This window comes from Tachysurus vachellii, chromosome 24 (genome assembly GCF_030014155.1).
Source record: "Tachysurus vachellii isolate PV-2020 chromosome 24, HZAU_Pvac_v1, whole genome shotgun sequence".
Classification (NCBI taxonomy): Eukaryota; Metazoa; Chordata; class Actinopteri; order Siluriformes; family Bagridae; genus Tachysurus; species Tachysurus vachellii.
In genome coordinates, this window is record NC_083483.1 from 16,933,134 (window position 1) to 16,945,633 (window position 12,500).

The following is a 12,500-nucleotide window of genomic DNA, read 5'->3' on the forward strand; positions in this document are numbered from 1 at the left end:
GTAGGTGAGACAGAATGACGATCTTTATATTATCACGAGGGGAAAAAATTAAACTGCTGAGACACACAAACACACGACATTGTCCTCAGAGTAGATAAAGAGGTGACGTTGTGCGTCTGAGGACAAACAAACACTTAAAGGGAAATCTAGACTCACTCCTAGTTTTAAGGAATCTTTCCTCTGCACTTTCCCAGAGGAAGTTGTGTGTTTATTCTGCTGCAGGATTTTAGCCTCTCGGGGTGCCGTTTGTTTTAGACGTAGCATCAGTGTGTCTGTGGTTAAGCTGCTAGAGCATGATGTAGTTCAGCGGTGTCCAATCGGTGTGGTGCAGGTTCTCATTCCGACCAATCAGAAGCCACACCAGAGTCTATACTAAACGCCAAGAACAACTGATGACACAGGTGGAATCAGGTGTGGCTTCTGCTTGGTTTGTATAAAAACCTGCACCCACACCGGGCCTTTGTGGGTAAGATTAGTCACCCTTGGTGTAGTTAATCTTAACCTAACGTGACCTCATGGCACCACAACTGTCGTGTTAAATGTCGGTGTGGTCGTCCGTTTTGTTTCCAGCTTCTAGACTACAGACGATTAACAAACTAAGTAGAATTTTCTGTCTAAGTTTCAACCAGTTAAAACATTTCAGTCTCGTCTGAATCTTAATGGGTTTGTTACACATGTTGGGTTTCCTTATGATTGTCAGTTTGAGGTCAACGTGCTGCTACAGTGCTTGTAAAAATATAAAAACCTCTAACGCGGCTAAATCCCGTCACGGTTTGTGACCGTAAGGGTGATGCAAGCTTTCTTTACTTTAAGGACCTATGACCGGTTTAGCATTATGTTGGACTTTTGACAATGAAACGGCTATTTAAAAAAAAAAAAACACACACACAACCTGAAGTCATTAGCATTTCTGAAGTGAAGGTGTGTTTTCTTTTAATGCAGTTTTTCTTTAAGTGCCATCAGGATGTTCTATAGAAAGCTTTAAAGGCCGATATTAAATTTAAAAACAATAAAGGTTGTATGGACTGCTTGTTATCCAGGTGAGGTGACGTTAAACTCGCTAAATCCCGCCTACATTTAACGTTCTTATAATAAAGCTGCTTTGTGTTTTAAAGCTGCCGCTGTTGTGTTTGTGATAAAGCTATCACACTATTACGTGGTTAAAGCCCTTCAGCGTCTTGAGTTGGTTCTGAGCTCGTGCTGGTGCGTGATTTCGGATCCGTTGGAGTCGGTCAGTACCTCTTGGTTGAGCGTGTTGAAGCGGACGTCAGGATGCTGGCCTGACTGTCCGCGCCGGAGACATAGACAGCTGAGGATGCGCTTAAACGTGCGCCGCATGTCCTGGTCACGGTACGAGTAGATGATGGGGTTCATCATGGAATTTAACTCGGCCAGGACCAAGAAGAACTTCTCCACTTTGAGCACACCACAGTTACATTTCACACCATCCAGCAGCAGCAGCACCAGACCTGGAGTCCAGCACACCACAAAGCACCCTGAGATACAGACAACACAAAGCAGTGGATTAGACACTACAATAACTTTGTTTTTACTTCCATCACAGTAAGCAGTTCTCTAACCATGTGCCTGTGTCAGGTTCTTCAGGGTAAGTGGCACAAATTCAGACAACCAGAGCTGATTTAGCTTCTCTTTAATACTAATCTATCTAAAGACCAAGATAACGCTCCACACTTAGCACCAAACACTAACACAAACCCCTGACCTGGACATTCATTTATAAGATGCGTTGTTGTGTCTAAAGTGCTGAAATTCAGGCGTTCATGTTGAAGCTTTTCATGAACACAGAGGCACATGACTGGTTTCCAACGTAGCTAAGATCCACTGACTCCTGGATTTCAGCCTAATGGCCCAGTTACTCAGCACATGTGCTCTCTCAGGGCCTTTTTACACCTGGTCACTTCATGTGTGTTCTGTGATCTGATATCTACCCGATGGTAAAAAGACCAGGTCTAAATGCCCTCAGAAACGTTTCAGAGACAGATATAAATCCGACAGTACAAACCCCTTCAGGAGGTGGTCTGGGACGTGTTTCAGATGAAACTGGACAGGTGTAAATGAATGTGGTTGTTCAAGCCACATACGTCAGCGCTAAACTCCTCCCAAACAGAAGTACGTCACTCAGGTGATCTTTCACACAGGCGTCTCGTCGGGTCTTAAAACGCGCTGCTGCTGCCAGTGAAAATGCAGCAAACAGTAAACACTGTTTTTTGTAGCAACCGCACACACCAAAGTGTGTTCTGTTTCAATTACACCGGAAATGAGGTCAAATATATAGTAGAAAGATCGGATCGATATCTGATTCGCCGAGACGCGTTTATGTGGCCTAATGTAAATGGAACAGTTTTAACGAATCAGATAGATATCAGATCAGAGACAACACATGAAGTGACCAGGTGTAAAAAGGCCCTCAGTCTGGTCTGAAACCAGTTTACACTTCAGCGTGAACATGTATTTTGTGAGTTAGCATGGCTAGCAGCATGACAAGCTAATGGTGAACTACAAGTAGCTGTTGTGGGAGACGTATCTGTCTGTAAACACAAACACTCATCTGAAGTGAAAAAAACAACAACAAATATACAAATAAATATGTAAGTATTAAAATTTAAATTACATACAGAACTTTCCGTCCCGTGTAAAAGAGCTTGTGCTCTGAACCTGTTTGGTTCTTCTTTCATCCATTAAAGACTTTAAACACAAAGAGACGAATCCCTCGGTGTAAACTTTAGTGTATTGTCATATTCATATGGAACATAAACACAGATTAATGAGACCTGAAAAATACTGAATGTGGAAATGTACAAGAATTTCAGGCAGCATGTGTAGACATGCATCTGTGTGATCATGACTGAGGGAAAAATGTGCACACACACAGAGGAAAGAGTGTGAGTGTGTCTGTGGTGAGTGTGTGTGTGTGTGTATGTGTGTGTATATATATGTGTGTGTGTAGGAATGAAATGACGAAAAGGTGAAAGGGTGGATAAGCGAGTCAGGACAAGCCCAGTGCTGCTCAGCCCTCCGCTAATTGTGTGGTGTGTGTGTGTGTGTGTGTGTGTGTGTGTAACATGATTTTAAACACATTCCAGGTGAACGTGCTGCTGAAAGGTCTTCCTGAAGCTATCTTTGTAATACAGGAGTGTAAACAGAACACACAGCGCAGTGGAGGAGGGGGAGGGGGAGGAGGAAGGGGAGGAGGAGAATAAAAGGGTGTTTTAAAGAAAACTACAATTCAAGTTCTCAGTTGTTCTGAGGTATAACAGAGCCTTTGATTGGTCAGAGATTTAGACCAGACTAAGATATGGACTGTTAGGGAGCAAGGTTTTATTTTTATGACTTACTGAGAGCCCTTTAAGAGGGTCATCAGGCTCCTCTGGGCTAATAGTGTTCACGCTTTGATGAAGGGATTATGATGAAGAGGCTTAGATAGAAAACATCAAAAGTAAACAAATAAATGACCCGTTTTTAGAAGTGCCAACTTTTTGAGAAGAGATTGTTGTTTAAAGAGTCCTACAATGACGTGTTCCTAATGATACTCCAAGAACCTTTATTTCTCAGACTGTAGACCTTCACGGTATGGAGTGTAAGTGCCTGTGTGTGTGTACGTTACCCAGAATGACGAAGACGGTCCTCATCAGGTTCTCCACGGTCTCTTTGTGTTTGGACTGCACTGTATGCTGACTCATACGCTGGCTCTTGTGCCGGACGTAGATGAAGATGCGGGTATAGACCAGCACCATGACGCTGAAGGACAGCAGGTTCAGCACGGCCCAGAACACCAGGTAGCTGCGGCTGTACATGGGCGCCATCTTGGAGCAGTTATCTATGTTGCACAGGCAGTTCCAGCCCATGCTGGGGATCAGACCCATGATCACAGCGACCGTCCAGATGCCCACAATCAGTAGGATGACCCGAAAGTTGGTCATGTTACTGTGGAGCTGCATGGTGAAGATGGTCTGATGTCTCTCTAGGGCGATGGCCATCAGGTTAATGACCGATGCAGTCAGACTCGTATCGATCAGACCCTGCAGGATGAAGTGAACATTAGACCAGTTACATTTTCATATCACAATCATCTGTGTGATGTATGGCAGGTTGTGTGTGTGTACCTGTCTGATGAACCAGTGGTACACATCCAGGTTTTTAGTCCAGGGCCCAGTGTGGAACATCAGGTGCATGTAGGCGATCCCGGCAAACAGGTCGGCGGCCGCCAGGTTCCCCAGCAGGTAGTAGATAGGGTAATGGAAGCGTCGGTTTATAAAGATAGCTACCATAACCAGGATGTTCATTATGATAACGAGGCTGCACACAATCAGTCCCAGAATCACCACGGCATAGTCCTGTGCTCGCCACGCTACAGAGATAACTTTCCCAGAGTTGTTGTAGAAAAACTCAACTGAATAATTGTTAGGACACGTTATGGAAGAGGCTCCTGCTGCTGCGGTGACAGCAGCCATGTTGGAGATCAGAGGATGGGATGAGGCAGGAATCAGGGAGGAAGAGAAGGTGGTGAGATCAAAAGTGTTGTGGGGTTTTGATTGGCACACCAGTCAGGAGAAAGGGATGGTGGGTAATGGGGTGTTAAGAGGCATGGGGCTTCAGCTCACACCGTTCTGCTCTGACCAAACCAAAAAAAGCCTGATGAGAAAAAGTACAAATATCAAAAACAAGACATTTTTATAGCAACATCTAGAGAGTTAAATAACTGACTATAAAATCATTACACACACACACACACACACACACACACACACACACACACACGGTTTATCATCATGTTGCACAACCAAACAAATATCACTGATTTTATTTGGGGGGCGAGAGAGACATAGAGAGAGAGAGACATAGAGAGAGAGAGAGAGAGAGAGAGAGAGAGAGAGAGAGAGAGAGAGAGAGAGAGAGAGAGAGAGAGAGAGAGACAGAGACACAGAGAGAGAGAGAGAGAGACAGAGACACAGAGAGAGAGAGAGAGAGAGAGAGAGAGAGAGAGAGAGAGAGAGAGAGAGAGAGAGAGAGAGAGACAGAGAGAGAGAGAGAGAGAGAGACAGAGAGAGAGAGAGAGAGAGAGAGAGACAGAGAGAGAGAGAGAGAGAGAGAGAGAGACAGAGAGAGAGAGAGAGAGAGAGACAGAGAGAGAGAGAGAGAGAGAGAGAGACAGAGAGAGAGAGAGAGAGAGAGACAGAGAGAGAGAGAGAGAGAGACAGAGAGAGAGAGAGAGAGAGAGAGAGAGAGAGACAGCAAGAGACAGAGAGAGAGAGACAGAGACACACACAGAGAGAGAGAGAGAGAGAGAGAGAGAGACAGAGAGAGACACAGCGAGAGAGAGAGAGAGACAGCAAGAGACAGAGAGAGAGACAGAGAGAGACAGCAAGAGACAGAGAGAGACAGCAAGAGACAGAGAGAGAGAGAGAGAGAGACACACAGAGAGAGAGAGAGAGAGAGAGAGAGAGAGAGAGAGAGAGAGAGACAGAGAGAGACACAGCGAGAGAGAGAGACAGAGAGAGAGAGAGACAGAGAGAGAGACAGCGAGAGAGAGAGAGAGACATAGAGACATAGAGAGAGACAGAGAGAGAGAGAGAGAGAGACAGAGACATAGAGAGAGACAGAGAGAGAGACAGAGAGAGAGACAGAGAGAGAGACACAGAGAGAGAGAGACAGAGAGAGACACAGAGAGAGAGAGACAGAGAGAGAGAGAGAGAGAGAGAGAGAGAGAGAGAGAGACATAGAGAGAGACAGAGAGAGAGACAGAGAGAGAGACAGATCGAGAGAGAGAGAGAGAGAGAGAGACACAGAGAGAGAGAGACAGAGAGAGACACAGAGAGAGAGAGACAGAGAGAGAGAGAGAGAGAGAGAGAGAGACAGAGTTTAATAGGGTTTAATATGGAGATAAAAGAGTTCACAGAGAGAACACAGTGTAAAATCCTCCACTGGAGCTCGCAGCTGTTGTAGTTAGTACAGTGTCTCCACTCTGGGTTAATATCAGCATTAAAACTAAAGTACACGACTCCATGGGGTGTCGACCCTCACACTCAGTTTAGTCTTATTTAAAACCTTAACACTGGCTCTGTAGAGCAGCTTCCCCAACACTGTGAAGGGGACCTTCACACCCGTCGATGTCAGGAGCGATGATCAGCTGGGGAAAGGTTCACTCTTCTGAAGGACCAGTCTCTGTAAACTGATAGTCCATCAGCTGAACACGCTCCTCAGATGTAAGGAAGGACCACCAGCAGTGCAAGAGCTGATTAACGATACACAGATACCGCAGTCCAACACACACTGCCAGGTCCTCTGCCCGTGACAGGTCTGTTCCCGTGACGTTCACTAGCTCCTGTAGTGTTACGATCCCTGAGGAGATGAGAGTCCTGGACAGTCAGGGACGGTCACACTGGAGATGTCTAGACGTCCGCTGTACACCAGAGGTTCCTCCAGCAGCCAGTGTAGATTTCTAGAGCCCTTGTTTTGTTTTTTAAAAAGTCCCAAATTTTACCATTCCACGGTAAAAGTCTGGTAATCCAGTAACGTCCAGCGTTCTTGTGTCCATTAAAAACGATGTTCTGTCCAGCCCCAGTCCTCTGACCGAGTGTAGTATTCCACTGGCTGCTGCTCTCCATACTAAGTCTGGGTCCGTTGAGGAGACTCTGTACAAACTGGAGGTTCAAACTGCAGTTCTGCTGGATAACTGGACCAGCCCCTGACCCCCTACTTCTATGGGAACATGGAGGATGCTCTGCGTAATCTCAGAGAAATCCATCCCAGAAGAAATCCGCCTGGATGCTTGCTAGCAGGTTTGGCGGCAGACCCATGAATGCCAGCTTGTGCCAGAGGGACGACGCGGCAAAGTTGTTGATGACCAGTGTTAGTCCCCTGTAGGACATCCTTGGGACCAGCCGCTTCCACCTGCTCAGTCTGCCCTTCACGTGCTATAGAGTACTTAAAAAGTCATTGTTACCGAGGTAGACCCCCAAGTACTTAAAACCACCTTATTCCCAAACTAAACCTCCTGAACATGTAGGTTGCCCATGTAAATGTTCAGATAAAAGGTTCCCTTAAAACGTTCCCATCTGTCTGTGAGCCTGCTATTACACCCAGGTCATCTGCATATGCTCAGAAACATAATGAAGCCTTGCTGTGTGGAATGTTAAAACCAGAAAGATGAGATCTCAGTTTACATAACAAAGGTTCAATAGAGTACGACATTCTTGACAAAGAACAGCCCTGTTGTACAGCTCCGTACACTCTAAAAGTGGCACATAAGCTTCAGTAAGCTTCGTTAACCTTCAGTAGACTCTTAATTTCACTGTACAACACCTTGGCTGAGGGGACACGGTGTCTTAGTGGTTAGCACATTCGCCTCACACCTCCAGGGTTGGGGGTTCGATTCCCGCCTCCACCTTGTGTGTGTGGAGTTTGCATGTTCTCCCCGTGCCTCGGGGGTTTCCTCCGGGTACTCCGGTTTCCTCCCCCGGTCCAAAGACATGCATGGTAGGTTGATTGGCATCTCTGGAAAATTGTCCGTAGTGTGTGATAGTGTGAGTGAATGAGAGTGTGTGTGTGTGTGAATGAGAGTGTGTGTGTGCCCTGCGATGGTTTGGCACTCCGTCCAGGGTGTATCCTGCCTTGATGCCCGATGACACCTGAGATAGACACAGGCTCCCCGTGACCCGAGGTAGTTCGGATAAGCGGTAGAAGATGAATGAATGAATGAACACCTTGGCTATGAAACCTGAAGGTTTCCAGCACCTTCCACAAATATTCAAGCTCAGACCAGTATTTAAGCCCAATATCCTGTAGATATACAAATATATTGAATATAGACCTATCAGGCACACGGTGTGTGTGGTCCTGGTGAATGAGCTGCTCTATTACCGTAATCAGTCTCGAGGCTAATGCTCTTGAGAGCAGCTTGCAGTCAGTGTACAGTAGTGACACCAGACGCCAGTTCTTGAGGTGTGTCAGATCTCCCTTTTTTGGAAGTAGGGTCAGGACGACCCTCCTGCAGATCACTGGGAGCTGACCAACGATCACACGGTACCTTAGAACGTCCATCTGTTCCTGGCACCCATCCATTCTCCAAGCCTTGGAGAGCTTCGTGAAGCTCCCCCAGCGTCCTGTCCAATTCCGCTATAACAGTTCCACTATTCCTATCTCCAGAGCTTTCAGAGATCTCTTGTGATGTTGAGAGTGCACTGTTGACAAAACCTTTTTATTTTAGTCACATGCTGTAATGAGCTAAACGTTGCCTTCTCTGATAAATAAATAAATAAAAGACACTAAAATTAGTGTCTTCTAAAAGTGCAGTGTTAAATCCCAGTAGACACTCCTAGGCTTTACTAATGGTGTACTGTACCATACTGTGATCAGAGACGCCTACTGGAACAATAAAACACTTAAAAAAAGGTCAGCTGATGTTTAAAACCATAAAAACTATCCGATCTTGCCAGGGAGAGCGTGTTCTCTATGGTGTGGGTCCACGTGTACTGTCTCTGTCTTATTAGAGGTTCTCCATATCACTAAGAACAAGGAATAAAATTGTGAGTAAACAGCAAGGCGACTCCACCACTTAGTGTTGTGTAGTGACTTAAAATCACCCACCCACCCCACTGCTTCACCCAATCAGCAGCGTTACTGACGTCACTGTGGGTTTCCTGTAGCACATCAATATGTTTCTGCTTTAAAAGTTTATAAAATGTAGCTCTCTTATGTGCTCTCAGTGTGTGACAGAGAGGAGTTACAAGAAAGAACGTGAGGACAAAATAAATGTGTATATTTTTTGTTTGTAGTTTATTTAGAATATTTAACTATCACACAAAATCACTTTAGAAGTTAGTAATAACACAGAAGACACAATCAGGGCAAAAAAGTGTCAACAGGAAGAGTGCAAGATAAAAAAGTGTGTAAGGTTTGTAGAAGCTCACTAACCTACTCTGTCACATCGTACCCAGAAGTGAACATCACATGCCTGGCATTTCCAAGTCATTTCCAAGCACACAGGTACTGTGTCATGTACTGAGTCATTCGTGTGTCTCGGGGGCGTGTACCTGATCACCTGATCACCTGAATCACCTGAATCACTTCAGGTCATTAGCATATGAACAGCGCGCTCAGAGGGAGGCGGGAACACATTAGCTATAATTAGGCGATGATTAGGCAGATTACATAAAAATAGATTATTTGTTTTTGACTTGAATTTGTTTATTTAAGACATTTCAAGCTTTCTATGCATCTATTTATCTTGTATTTGACGCAAGTATTCGCTGAGATTTGGGTTGTTTTATTTATGTGTGTGTGAAGAGCGATGACCGAGACCGAGATGGCAGAGAACGAACTGTTTATTCTCTTTATTCTACAAAAGCACAGTGTTTTGTTGTTATGATGTGTGTATACAAATAAAAGTAGACCCTTTACAGATTGGTGTGTTGCTCGTCTGTACGATCGAAACATCATTTCGGCCTTAACAGGAGATTATGGCACAAAACGCGTGTACGGGTTCATCGACTCCAGAGCGTTAATACTCAAACTCACAATGTAAATTACACTAATTATAAAATGTAGATAAAATAAACAGAGGGGAAAAACCTCTCAAACATAACACACACATCACATTCTATAGGTCAGCATCAAAGTTTCCAGATTTACTTTTATCAATTTCTTTAACTGAAAGACTTCCACGTCAATAAAAGCTCCTTTTCTTCTATAATGTTTAACATCGTAGATGAACTGTTTACGTACATTTACAGCATTTGACAGACGCCCTTATCCAGAGCAACTTACATTATGCTGAGCAAGTGAGGGTTAAGGGCCTTGCTCAGGGGCCCAACAGTGGCAGCTTGGTGGACCTGGGATCGAACTCACAACCTTCCGATTGGTAGCCCAACACCTTAACCACTAAGCTACCATATGCCCCAATATGCCCTGTACTCAACACTTAACTGTTCTTCTTGTGAGCCAAAGGTGGACACAGAATCTGTCGTACAGTCTTTTGCTGTCTGACTCTTCCTTCTACCTTTCTTCTCCCTTTTTGTTACTTCCTCTTAGTCAGTTCTTTAAACATCTCCACATCTCCCCCATACTGGTGTAGTGACTGGTGATTCTGGGCGACGGTCCTGCACCTGTGTGCCTGCCTCTGCCAGCACAGGCAGCTCCAGCACTGCACCAGAACCCACTGAGCTCTCGTGTGCTGTGCAGGTCCTTCCCTGGTCCGGTTTGGCCGAGCTGGCCTTTTCCAGGTTTGGTTCCACCTCACAGCCTTTCCAGGACCAGTTCAGATGAGCAGGGCTTCTCGGGGTGGCTGTAGCTCCATTGATTTTCTGGGCTGCAGGCTGGGCTTGGGTTCACTCTCCTTCGGATCTGGTTCACTCACCAGGGCCTTCAGCGGCTGGCCGAACTGTAGCCGGAGGGGGAACGACCCCAGCAGGCTCAGCTACATCTTGCCCTGGTCACTCAGAAACACTTTGGGTCACTCTGTCTCTCATTGCAGGCCCTAACAAGATGCCCTATTTTGCCACATTTAAAACATTTAATGTCAGCATCAGAAGAAACAAAGATACTGCAGTCGAACCCATCAACACTGAATTTAATAACAACATTTAGTTCTTCTACACCTTCTGTAAGAACCATAAAAAAACGCTCTTCTAAAAGACGCCAGGTGTTTGACCAGTGGACCCTTACAGCCAAGGGGGATTTTCTAAAAGGGGTGACCATTCGCTCGTACTGAGTCAACTCTTTACCAAGAGCTTCATCTGATATAAAAGGAGGGACATTAGACAGAATAACCTTTTTTGTTGGAGAACTGAGAGCAGAAACCAGTCTGAGCTCCTTATTAATCACGACGCCTTTCTGAACCAGTTTAGTTACTTTATTAACATCATTCACAAAAATCACCATCGCACTGTTCATGTGAGAGGCAGAGACAATGTTCTAATGTCTCACCATGTTACTGAGCACTGATACATTCAACACTCGACACACACCACTCTCAGAGGCAGAGACAATGTTCTAATGTCTCACCATGTTACTGAGCACTGATACATTCAACACTCGACACACACCACTCTCAGAGGCAGAGACAATGTTCTAATGTCTCACCATGTTACTGAGCACTGACACATTCAACACTCGACACACACCACTCTCACACCGTGCCAGAGAGACAAACCTTCACATAACTTCTTATCCGGAGTCGACATACTTCTCTGTGCTCTCACACACACACACACACACACACACACACACAGTTAATTACTCACACAAATGCACACACACGCTTACACAAGACACATAATTATTCTGAGATGTTTAAACGGAAAAAAGAAATTGTAGTGCTGAAAAAATTGGCAACAAGCCCATCACTCTCACTCGCTCTACACACCACTCGCTCCTCTACCACACATGCAGAGAGAGAGAGAGAGAGAGAGAGAGAGAGAAAGAGAGAGAGAGAGAGAGAGAGAGAGAGAGAGAGAGAGAATACAGCAACAATGTCAGTGAAAAGTGGAACAGAGAGAGAGAGAGAGAGAGAGAGAGAGAGAGAGAGAGAGAGAGAGAGAGAGAGAGAGAGAGAGAGAGAGAGAGAGAGAGAAAGAAAGAGAGAGAGAGAGAATACAGCAACAATGTCAGTGAAAAGTGGAACAGAGAGAGAGAGAGAGAGAGAGAGAGAGAGAGAGAGAGAGAGAGAGAGAGAGAGAGAGAGAGAGAGAGAGAGAGAGAGAGAGAGAGAGAGAGAGAGAGAGAAAGAAAGAGAGAGAGAGAAAGAGAGAGAGAGAGAGAGAGAGAGAGAGAGAGAGAGAGAGAGAGAGAGAGAATACAGCAACAATGTCAGTGAAAAGTGGAACAGAGAGAGAGAGAGAGAGAGAGAGAGAGAGAGAGCGAGAGAGAGAGAGAGAGAGAGAGAAAGAGACAGCGAGAGGGAGATTGAGAGGGAGAAGGAGAGAAGACAGACCATGACACTCTGAAAAGTGGAACAGAGAAAAGAGAGAGAGAGAGAGAGAGAGAGAGAGAGAGAGGGACACTGACAATGTGGAGAGGAACAGAGAGATCTGTCTGTCTCTCTCCCTCTGTTGGCCTGTCTCTCTCTGTCCGTCGGTCCCTCTCCGTCTGTCGGTCTGTCCCTGTCTGTCCCTCTCTATCTGTCCGTCAGTCTGTCTGTCGGGCCGTCTCTCCCTCTGTTGGCCTGTCTCTCTCCGTCCGTCGGTCCCTCCCTGTCTGTCCCTCTCTCTCTGTCCGTCAGTCTGTCTGTCGGGCCGTCTCTCCCTCTGTTGGCCTGTCTCTCTCCATCCGTCGGTCCCTCTCTATCTGTCTGTCTGTCAGTCCCACTCATAACACATTGCGTGTGCAAAGAAGAGAACGTGTGGGTGCGCACACCACATTTCACAAGACTTTTGCAATGTGCGTGTGGTGTGTGTGGGTGGGTCTGTGTGTGTGTGTGTGTGTGTGAGTGATCAATCGGCACCCTGAGATCTTCCTGGCACTCTAAAGAACCTCTCACATAT

At 45.7% G+C, this 12,500-nt stretch overlaps 1 protein-coding gene across 2 annotated transcripts in view; it reads right to left on the reverse strand.

Moving 5' to 3' along the window:
- Window positions 1–12,500, reverse strand: part of lpar2b (lysophosphatidic acid receptor 2b) — an 18,878-nt gene that overhangs the window by 5,055 nt on the left and 1,323 nt on the right. The window contains exons 2-4 of one of the 2 annotated variants that reach the window (XM_060860170.1): window positions 4,125–4,653; window positions 3,626–4,040; window positions 1,240–1,496 (exon numbers count right to left, since the gene is read on the reverse strand). In XM_060860170.1, the coding sequence (XP_060716153.1) occupies window positions 1,240–1,496; window positions 3,626–4,040; window positions 4,125–4,472 (1,020 nt within the window). In that variant the 5' untranslated portion in view covers window positions 4,473–4,653. Of the gene's footprint in view, window positions 1,497–3,625; window positions 4,041–4,124; window positions 4,654–12,500 lie in introns of both variants that reach the window. The other variant, XM_060860171.1, reaches the window with a different exon arrangement.